Consider the following 11,366-nt stretch of genomic DNA (forward strand, 5'->3'; position numbering starts at 1 on the left):
GAAAGTATGAAAATATAAAAAAAAAAAAAAAAAAACAAAAATCTTACCAGCCACAAACTTTTGAATGGTGTACATAGTTTTGTAAGTTTTAATGTGCTTACCATTGTTGATATTGGCAGTGAAGAAGATGATGAGGTTGATTATGTACTGTAGTACCTTAACAAAAATCTTTCCTCGTTCCTCGATGATGTATGGTTCATGCTCCAGATGGTCTTTGGTAGTCTGACTGATGTGGATTTGCATGCCCTAGCCGCACAGAAATAATAAGTTTAATAATTAGCTTTTTAATTAACTGCATTTTCTTTAAAATGAATTTAAAATGACTCATTAATATTTTTTATTGCACAATGAGACCGTTTTGTTTAGTTATTAGAGGCTGTTCATTTTTCTCAGTACAGCATAAGAAAGTGGCTCACCACGCCATTAGACTCCATCCGAGAAGCCGTGTTTACTGTGTCTCCAAACAGGCAATACCTGGGCATCTTCAGACCCACCACACCTGCGACCACCATTCCAGAGTGAATGCCTGTGTGAAGACCACCACAAAAGCATTTAGCTGGAGCATTAAGAGTTTAAAAAGTCTAAATTACTTTCACACATTGTTTTGCATGTAGAGAAAATATCAGATTAAAGGGTTGCAGTTGCTTTGTTATGTGATGCTGTGTGAGTCTGGGTGCACCCACCGACACGGATCTGGATGTTGTCCCCGGTGGAGGGGTCTTTTAGGTGATCAATGGAGCTCAACATGTCTAGAGCCATGTCACAGATGTGGTGGGCATGGAATGTGGTCTTATTGGGCACACCTGCCACAACCATGTAGGCATCCCTAATGGTCTCCACCTGAGGGGGCAAGAGCATTTGTTGCCATTTCAGTCAATTTTGAAAGCTTTAATAATGACGGTAAAGATTAAAAGATCTTAATTAGAAATATTTAGTAGTAAAAAATAGGGATGCATTGATATAAAGATTCTAGCAGATACCACTAAGCTGATATTTTCAAGTTTTTTATATTCAAAATGCTGCGGTTTTTCATTCAAAATATACATCCAAAATTATTTTAATGTCATGGTTAATAATAAAACCCTTAAAGACATTTAATGAAACATAATGTATAATAAATGTATATTAATTTTGAGATTGGCTAAATATTACATACACTACTGTTCAAAAGTTCAGTGGAATCTGTAAGGTTATTAAATTAAATTAATTAAATTAAATTAATTTCAATTAATTAAATAAATTTTATTTCAGCAAGGATTCATTAAATTGATCAAAAGTGAAAGTAAAATCATTTAAAAAATTTCAAAAGATTTCTATTTAAAATAAATGCTGTTCTTTTTATGCTGTTCAAATGCTGTTCAACTTACAGTAATCAAAAACCATGAAAAAATTTATCTTGGTTTCCACAAAAATATTAAGCAGCACAACTATTGTGTTGATGATAATAATAATAATAATGAAGAAGAAGAAGAAGAAGAATGTTTCTTCAGAACCAAATTAGCATATGATTTCTGACGGTTCATTTTTGATCAAATAAATGCAGAGGCTTCTTTCAAAAACATTTAAAAAAAATCTTTTGAACAGTCATATATCCACTATCGACTGATATGTATACATTAAAAAAAAATATCTTAATATATAACTGATACGGTGCTGATATATTGTGCCTTCCTTGTAAAGAAAAAGCAGAGGACTCTCTTGAAGGTCTTTAAGGTCAAATAACATGCATGAGAAGGTATTATGTTGTGTCAAGTTGCTTTCGTTTGCGTTACTTCTGTTACCTTATAGACATTGTGCTTCTCGCTGAGTGTGTCAAAAACGATGTAGATCTCATTTAGCATGTCCACCACCTGCATGGGGGTGATGTGGATACAAATCTCATTAAACTTCACTACATCACTGAACAGGATGGTCACGTCTGGGAACACCTGGAGGGAGATAACAGATCAAGAACGCCACTTAAAAACAGCCGGACAGCACTAGAGGAAAAAACAGACTGCTTTTCATTGTATTTTATTATCTCTTTTGAGATCTTGATATAGTTTAAATCACAATGGTCAGTCAATACTAAGGGAAATTCATATAAATTGTGTGTTTATAAGTGTGTTTAATGGGTGGGTTTGTGTGAGAGTGTGTACCTGACATGTCTCCAGAGCTGTGATTCCCTTGCGCAGTCTGTCCGCTACTGCTTTGGGGATCATGGCGTACAGCAGGGAGTCTCCTCTCTTCTTCTCCTCATCCAGCTTTTTAATGATCTCCTGCAGCTGTGCATACTTCTGCTGCTCCTGTAGGTGGCACAGTAAGAGTTCGGCCTGTCATTTGCATGTTATTTCTAGATGCATAGCCACAGCTAGAGAATCTGTGCTTATTAAGTGGCTTAATAGAATTGAGTCAGTCCATGCCAGAAATTCTGCTACATAACTCCTTTTATATAAACTGAAATAAAATGTGTCTCTTTGGTTGTGGATTACAGTATTTGTAAGTCTAGATTTTGTGCTCGGCGGCAATCATACCTGGTCAAGTGCCAGCTGCAGCTCGGCTGATTGCTGTGTTCCTGCCAGGATGAGCTCTCTGCTGGAGTCGTGCAGGTTTAAATCATTGACGTAAACACCCATTTTTATCATGTCCTCCACTGTCTCAATACTGTACAAAGGAGAATACGTTTTAATACAGACTTAAACATCTTTAGCTATAATCTTACAGCTTTTTTTTTCCTGTGATTAAATTGTATTTACAGACAGATCTGACCATTGTAGACTCATAATTACACATTTTAAAGAAGCCATACCTTGGAAAACATGATTGAAGAGTTAAACTAGTAGTTTTTCAAATGGCGACATACAGGTCTGTTCTGATTGGCTCATGGACAGTAGGGAGAAAAAAAACGATGCTAATACAAATGATAAAAAGCCAGCTAACCGTGTAATTTTGCATAGTTGAGAAATTAAATGGGCTTAGTAACTTTAAAGGGAGGAGAAAGTACATATTTTTAAGTTGAAATTTATTGTTGATTTTAAGGACATATTCATTTGCTCTTGAACACTGAACATTTTTGCTGCAGTATTGGACTATGTCCAGTGTAAAACAAAACCAGAAGAGCCTCAGAGATCAGAGATCAGAGAGAGAGAGAGAGAGAGAGAGAGAAAGTGGGAAATGGTCTTTTAAAACGAAATAATTATAGACATTTTCGGGGCTAAGGAAATGTTAATATTATAAGCAGACCTCAGGATTAAACTAAAATGGTTTGAGAGTGCAGGATATGATCCCTTTGAAATGACTTGGCAGAGAAGCCTTGATTGTCAGTTTTATGTGGCAATAACTAAACTACTGTTTTCCATTAGCTCAGGATGCAATGTTGTAAACATTTGAGATCATGAGAGCTTACATGGGAGTTCCTAGAAAGATGAGGGAGTCCCACTGAGGGACATACTTCATCTGGCCCTTGAGGTGGAGAGGCTTTTTAGGGGGCTCCCGCATGTCTTCAAATATGGTTTCACTGCACTTGCCTACTCAAGAGAGGGGAAGTTTCATTTTTCACTGCATAGACAAAAGATTTACATTCATCACGAGGCACTTTATGAGTCAATTTTAGTTTTCAAAACAAAATAATGATTGTAATTTCATTGACTTGATCAAATTTCTTGTTGTTTTCATGCCAGTGGAGCTTATTCAGAGCATCACTTTACTGTAATGTGTCTAACCGGTGACAGTCTGAAAAGCCAGCAGCTCGATGTCCTCTCCTCCAGAATTAGCCGAGCTGTTGTACTGAGTCAGAGAGCTGCTGTATTCCTGATCCGTCCCCTTCATTTCCTCCATCACTTTAGTGTCTGAGAGAACAGCAGAGGCACAGTGACAGAAGTCAGCATGAGATGTTTTAGGACATTATCTGCTTTAATCTGTGTAGAGGCAAGATGTTTGGGTGTGTGAACTGTCACATATCTGATTTTAGATGTCTAAGGTTCTGATTGGTCAGTGTGGTTTCACATCATCTTTCACAAAGATTTATTTACACATCGGTCAGTGTCATACAGTATAAGAGTGTACATAAAGAAAAGGGTGAATCTTTTTAAAAATCTAGTTTAAAACACACATGAATGTCTTAGAAATGTACTCTTTGTCCTAAAAATGTACTCTTTGTTGGTTTTATGGCTTTGAAAAATCTCCATTTACAAAAAAGTTTACATTTAATGGCTCTAAAAATGTCATGTGGTGATACCATTGTAATCTTAATTTGCAAACAAACAAACAATCACTATCTAAAGTTTGGGGTCAGTATATTTTTTTTAATGTGTCTGAAAGAAGTCTCTTATGCTCACCAAAGCTGCTTTTATTTGATCAAAAATACTGTAATATTGTGAAATATTATTACAATTTAAAATAATCGTTTTCTATTTTAATATATTTAAAAATGCAATTTATTCCTGTGATGGCAAAGCTGAATTTTCTTCAGTGTCAAAGTTGAAAACTATGGAAGCCCGTTTCCGCCACAGTTGAGAAAAAATATAATTCTGTAAGTCATAATAATGAGAAACTTTCTCAAAATTATGACTTAGTATCTCGTTATATTGAGAAACTTTCTCGTAATAATGAGAAACTTTCTCGTAATAATGACTTAGTTTCTCGTAATAATGAGAACTGATTACTGAACGTGAACTGAACTGAACGTGAACTGAACGTGAAAACTGTTGTGCTGCTCAATATTTTTGTGGAAACATACATTTTTTAGGATTCTTTGATGAATAGAAATGTCAAAAAACAGCATTTATTTGAAAAAGAAATCTTTTGTAAGATTATAAATGTCTTTATTGCCAATTTTTATTAATTTAATGGCTGAATACAAGTACTTTTTTGTTTTTAAAAAAAAAAACAATTTAATTTCAAAATGTAGCATCACTGACTTTTTTTTAAACATATTATGGATATTTTGTTTTCAGCTGCCAATAAGAGATAAGTGTGGAACATTTGATCAAAATTCCACGGATTTCCCCCAAAAAACAGCTTTAAAATTGTGAAAACATTCTGCCGATTCTGTTTTGGCCTCACAATTACTAATCTAAGCACTGTACCTCTCTCTTCCTTTTTGGGTTTTTCACTCTCCTCTTTCTCCTCTGGTTCTTCTTTGCTGAGTTTAGGGATGTTGATCTTCTGTTTGCTCTCTACCACAGCTTTAGACAGCAGTTCAAACACATTGTTGAGGTGGGTGTAGATCTGAAAGAGAACACACCAGCAAAATGCTTTTTCAGGACATAAATGGCAAGAGCAAGAAAAGAAAACATACCCTGATAGCACACATACATCTCAGAGACGTCTATTTGATGTCTGCATTTACAACTGGAAGACGTATTTTTTACAGTGTTTGCTCATCTGCAATACGTCTATAAGACGTTTTCTATCAGATGTCAAATAGATGTCTACTAGATGTCTTTAAGATGTTTATGATTTAGAATGTATGTAAAATTGACATCTTACAGACGTCTGCTAGATGTTTGTACACAGCAGATGCTTTCCAGATCAAGTGATCTTTAACAGACATCTTGCAGACGTATGTGTGCTATCTGGGTAAACATTTTTTTAGATGCTTAGGTTACTTTCATGCTGCTTTGGCTTTGGATCTGTTCCCCTACCCTCCCGTTTACTCACATTATCCCAGCTAAATTCCAGCATGGGTCGCACCAGGGTAAACTCCTCATTGACCTTTTTGCCCTGCAGATCAGAAAACACCTCTTTCAAACCATCTCCGATCCGATACATGGTCATGTCTCTGCGGAATATCACGCTGAAGGGGAACATGTCAAAAAAGATTCCTCGCTTCATGGGCAGTTTCTCATATCCTGGAGCTGTTTTCTGCTGGGGCATACGGTGCTTAAACGCAGCATTGTCAAAATTCATCTTGTACACCTTCAGAGAGAGAGAGTGAGAAGATCAGGAATGTGAGAAATAAAGAATAAGAGAGCTGGGTTTGTGTACACAGAGAAAGGTAAATGTCTGTTTGGACTCCTACCACATATGTCATTTTCTCTGTTTCCTCTTTAGACAGAATCTCCACTTCAATGTCTGTGTTGTAAAACTGTCGGCCCACCTGAGAGAGCTGCCCTACAGAGTAGTCACAACAGACGCTATTTGAATTTTAAACAGGCTGAGGCTACAGACACTGTGGACTGACCAGTTTTCATTGTGTAGGATCTAGTCATACATCTTTTTACCACATCTCTGTTATATAAGCTTTACTTTCAGATCATTATTTTACCTCACACATCTCTCAAGAATTTTAATACACAGTTTCAGAAAGCACACGTACAGAGGTCACCATTAAGCTAATCCTGTTAATATGGTAACTGTACAAATAATAATTGTTCTGTATAAAGCAGATTTATTAAGTATTGTACATATAGGGAAGCTCAGTAGAAAACTATTGTACAGTTTTTGGAAAGTAAATTATATTAGTTGTGATTGGGTGAAATCAGGCAGAAATCTTAGTACTTGACCCGTAATAATTATTATAAAACAGTTAATTTCTGCCCTTGAATTTACATTAGTGGTGGCAATTTTTCAGTGACTCTTTCTGTAGGTTACTTTGTTATGCCATTAGGTGGCAACAGGTGGCAACTATCTTTATAAATGACTCATTGAATCTTTGATTTAAACCAATTTAACTGAATCATTGAATCACTGAATCATTCATTCAACCGATTTGTTCAAAACATTGATTCTTTCAGGAATGAAGCAAGTGACATGCTTGCTACTGTATGTGAATGCAATGTGAATCATCGAATCATTCATCCAGTCAATTCATTCAGGAGCCAAACATCACTACATGTTGCTCTGAGATGCTCAGTGATTAATTTTGCTTTGGCTTTTTTTTTTTTTTTAAACATTTGCATTGGTGGAGCAACAAAGTAACTGACCATGTAAAACGTATATTGTTGACGTATTGTTTATTGAACTGTTGTATAAGCAATTTCACACTATCAAACCTGCTGCTGGTCTGAATACACTCTCCACAACATGCCCATTACCTTTGACAAACTGTGTGAATCCCTTCCTGGTTGAACGGTAGTGCAGGGTAAGACTCGTCTCACATTCTTCCTCTACACAGAAACTGGGTGGCTGGACTTTTGGGAAGGAGAAACGGAAGTACTCATGCAGGTTATCAAGCTCATTGATGAAATCTCGTACATTGCGCCCCAGTACCTGAGACAGAGATATTAGAAGATATTTAAAAGCTATGTAAAATGTGTATACAATTGTACAGTTAACCACTGAGAAAGCCCAATAAAGAAAACTAAAAGAAAAATGTTATGCACTACCGTTCAAACGTTAGGGGTCAGTAAGATAAAAAAAAAATGCTTTCAAAACAAGTCTCTTATGTTCACCAAGGGTCCATTTATTTATTTATTTATTTATTTGATCAAACTACAGTAAAAACAGTATATTATGAAATATTTTACAATTTAAAATAACTGTTGTCTATTTTAATATAGTTTAAAATATAATTTATTCCTGTGATGACAAAGCTGAATTTTCAGAAGCCATTACTACAGTCTTCAGTGATCCTTCAGAAATCATTCTAATAAGCTGATTTGCTGCTCAATATTTCTTATTATTAATGTTTAAAACAGTTGAGCTGCTTAATGTTTTTGTGTGAACCGATACTTTTTATTTAAGGATTCTTTGAATCAAAAGTTGAACAGCATTTCTATGAAATATATTTTTTTGCATTAGTGTAAAAGTCTTTACTGTGACTTTTGATCAATTTAAAGCATCCTTGCTTCCTAGCTGAATAAAAGTAATTAAAAATAAAAAACCCTGACCTCAAATTTTTTGAACAAAACGGTAGTATACCTAAATGAGTACCTGTCAAATACAGAGTCTACCATGTTTGAAAATCACCTTTAAGATCCTCTCATAGCCATAGTTTCCTATCCGCTTGACCATGTAGACCCCGAAAGCATACATCAGCTCATCGTGAGTTTTCCCCAAAACCTCTCCAGCTGCCTTTGCCAATCTTAATCCTGGAGCTGTTTTCTGCTGGGGCATACGGTGCTTAAACGCAGCATTGTCAAAATTCATCTTGTACACCTTCAGAGAGAGAGAGTGAGAAGATCAGGAATGTGAGAAATAAAGAATAAGAGAGCTGGGTTTGTGTACACAGAGAAAGGTAAATGTCTGTTTGGACTCCTACCACATATGTCATTTTCTCTGTTTCCTCTTTAGACAGAATCTCCACTTCAATGTCTGTGTTGTAAAACTGTCGGCCCACCTGAGAGAGCTGCCCTACAGAGTAGTCACAACAGACGCTATTTGAATTTTAAACAGGCTGAGGCTACAGACACTGTGGACTGACCAGTTTTCATTGTGTAGGATCTAGTCATACATCTTTTTACCACATCTCTGTTATATAAGCTTTACTTTCAGATCATTATTTTACCTCACACATCTCTCAAGAATTTTAATACACAGTTTCAGAAAGCACACGTACAGAGGTCACCATTAAGCTAATCCTGTTAATATGGTAACTGTACAAATAATAATTGTTCTGTATAAAGCAGATTTATTAAGTATTGTACATATAGGGAAGCTCAGTAGAAAACTATTGTACAGTTTTTGGAAAGTAAATTATATTAGTTGTGATTGGGTGAAATCAGGCAGAAATCTTAGTACTTGACCCGTAATAATTATTATAAAACAGTTAATTTCTGCCCTTGAATTTACATTAGTGGTGGCAATTTTTCAGTGACTCTTTCTGTAGGTTACTTTGTTATGCCATTAGGTGGCAACAGGTGGCAACTATCTTTATAAATGACTCATTGAATCTTTGATTTAAACCAATTTAACTGAATCATTGAATCACTGAATCATTCATTCAACCGATTTGTTCAAAACATTGATTCTTTCAGGAATGAAGCAAGTGACATGCTTGCTACTGTATGTGAATGCAATGTGAATCATCGAATCATTCATCCAGTCAATTCATTCAGGAGCCAAACATCACTACATGTTGCTCTGAGATGCTCAGTGATTAATTTTGCTTTGGCTTTTTTTTTTTTTTTAAACATTTGCATTGGTGGAGCAACAAAGTAACTGACCATGTAAAACGTATATTGTTGACGTATTGTTTATTGAACTGTTGTATAAGCAATTTCACACTATCAAACCTGCTGCTGGTCTGAATACACTCTCCACAACATGCCCATTACCTTTGACAAACTGTGTGAATCCCTTCCTGGTTGAACGGTAGTGCAGGGTAAGACTCGTCTCACATTCTTCCTCTACACAGAAACTGGGTGGCTGGACTTTTGGGAAGGAGAAACGGAAGTACTCATGCAGGTTATCAAGCTCATTGATGAAATCTCGTACATTGCGCCCCAGTACCTGAGACAGAGATATTAGAAGATATTTAAAAGCTATGTAAAATGTGTATACAATTGTACAGTTAACCACTGAGAAAGCCCAATAAAGAAAACTAAAAGAAAAATGTTATGCACTACCGTTCAAACGTTAGGGGTCAGTAAGATAAAAAAAAAATGCTTTCAAAACAAGTCTCTTATGTTCACCAAGGGTCCATTTATTTATTTATTTATTTATTTGATCAAACTACAGTAAAAACAGTATATTATGAAATATTTTACAATTTAAAATAACTGTTGTCTATTTTAATATAGTTTAAAATATAATTTATTCCTGTGATGACAAAGCTGAATTTTCAGAAGCCATTACTACAGTCTTCAGTGATCCTTCAGAAATCATTCTAATAAGCTGATTTGCTGCTCAATATTTCTTATTATTAATGTTTAAAACAGTTGAGCTGCTTAATGTTTTTGTGTGAACCGATACTTTTTATTTAAGGATTCTTTGAATCAAAAGTTGAACAGCATTTCTATGAAATATATTTTTTTGCATTAGTGTAAAAGTCTTTACTGTGACTTTTGATCAATTTAAAGCATCCTTGCTTCCTAGCTGAATAAAAGTAATTAAAAATAAAAAACCCTGACCTCAAATTTTTTGAACAAAACGGTAGTATACCTAAATGAGTACCTGTCAAATACAGAGTCTACCATGTTTGAAAATCACCTTTAAGATCCTCTCATAGCCATAGTTTCCTATCCGCTTGACCATGTAGACCCCGAAAGCGTACATCAGCTCATCGTGAGTCTTTCCCAAAACCTCTCCAGCTGCCTTTGCCAATCTTAGGATCAGATTATCACTGGAATAACAAACACCAGCATTGTTAAGTGAGCCAGATGCAATCTATGACACTTCATTTATCAGATATGCGACTCTAGGACTTACTTGTACATCTGGTGTCGAACAAATTTGAGGTGCGGGATCTCTGCTCTGGCCTCGATTAGCCTCCATACGTCCTCTCCATATGATTCATTAATGTAGTCATTCACTGCTTCCAAATACAGGCCATACATCTTCTTCACTGCCCCAGAAATATGATCAGCCTGCAGAGAGCACAATATCTGGATCTGAGATGCTTCAGTGACATCAAGAGGCTTTTAGTTAGATGGGAAAAATAAATATAATGCCCAAATAGACAAGGTGCATAAACAAGCAGAGATTTATAGAGGACTTGAAGATGCAAACATATAATTCATCTCTGATATGATTAAACTGTCCAGTTTTAAACGAATAGATGTTCACTAGACTAGACTAGTGTTGTAGACAATTTTGTGTAATCTATGAGTCTGAGAGCCTCTGTGTTGCTTATTCATGCTCTTATTTTTTGTTGTCTATTTGTGTAAAATGCTATTTTGTTTGATCGATGAATTCTATATAATATTGCTGTGCTGTTATAAACCATCTCCCCTGTGATAGGCTATTTAATACCCAACATCCTCTATGACCCCTATATTCATGTAAAACAATTTTAACATATAATACAGTCTATACTACTAATGAACACCAAATTTGAATAAACTAATAGATCAATAGATAATAGAGAAGTAAGAGTATGTATGTGGCTTACCTGCAGACCCTCAGTCCTGTGTAATGAGTCAGAATTTGGCTAAAGCAGAACCTTCTCTCTCTTAGTCTCTCTCTCTCTCTCTTTAAACACCTGTTTTTGGCACCTGAAGCACTTTATACTCCTTTCTGTCAGGACAATGGCCACACAGGCTAAAACAGGACAGCGGGAGTGTGTTTGTGGCAGGTGCTAAACAACACATAAGCATGTACAGGCGTCATGCATAGTCACCTTTCTCCTTCTTATTTACATTTGTTGCCATAAATGAACTATAATTCTAAAGTTATGCCATTTTTATGTGAGATTTACTCCCGTAATGAACCTGCTTTCAAACACACACACACACACACACACACACACACACACACACACACACACACACACAGGTCTTTATTCG

General features: G+C 35.7%; 1 protein-coding gene across 1 annotated transcript in view; it reads right to left on the reverse strand.

Annotated features, from left to right (window-relative positions):
- The window catches only part of LOC107663441 (soluble guanylate cyclase 88E-like), a 16,086-nt gene extending 5,668 nt beyond the window's left edge, over positions 1-10,418 (reverse strand). The window contains exons 1-17 of the mRNA XM_016453683.1: positions 10,291-10,418; positions 10,072-10,204; positions 9,198-9,372; positions 8,183-8,274; positions 7,891-8,079; positions 7,017-7,191; positions 6,002-6,093; positions 5,674-5,898; positions 5,067-5,208; positions 3,702-3,827; positions 3,386-3,506; positions 2,514-2,643; positions 2,139-2,285; positions 1,782-1,928; positions 684-840; positions 417-526; positions 157-246 (exon numbers count right to left, since the gene is read on the reverse strand). Coding sequence (XP_016309169.1) covers positions 157-246; positions 417-526; positions 684-840; positions 1,782-1,928; positions 2,139-2,285; positions 2,514-2,643; positions 3,386-3,506; positions 3,702-3,827; positions 5,067-5,208; positions 5,674-5,898; positions 6,002-6,093; positions 7,017-7,191; positions 7,891-8,079; positions 8,183-8,274; positions 9,198-9,372; positions 10,072-10,204; positions 10,291-10,418 — 2,379 coding nt within the window. The remainder of the gene's footprint in view (positions 1-156; positions 247-416; positions 527-683; positions 841-1,781; positions 1,929-2,138; positions 2,286-2,513; positions 2,644-3,385; positions 3,507-3,701; positions 3,828-5,066; positions 5,209-5,673; positions 5,899-6,001; positions 6,094-7,016; positions 7,192-7,890; positions 8,080-8,182; positions 8,275-9,197; positions 9,373-10,071; positions 10,205-10,290) is intronic.
- Positions 10,419-11,366: the final 948 nt, after the last annotated feature.

This window comes from Sinocyclocheilus anshuiensis, unplaced genomic scaffold (assembly GCF_001515605.1).
Source record: "Sinocyclocheilus anshuiensis isolate Anshui unplaced genomic scaffold, SAMN03320099.WGS_v1.1 scaffold3274, whole genome shotgun sequence".
Taxonomy (NCBI): Eukaryota; Metazoa; Chordata; class Actinopteri; order Cypriniformes; family Cyprinidae; genus Sinocyclocheilus; species Sinocyclocheilus anshuiensis.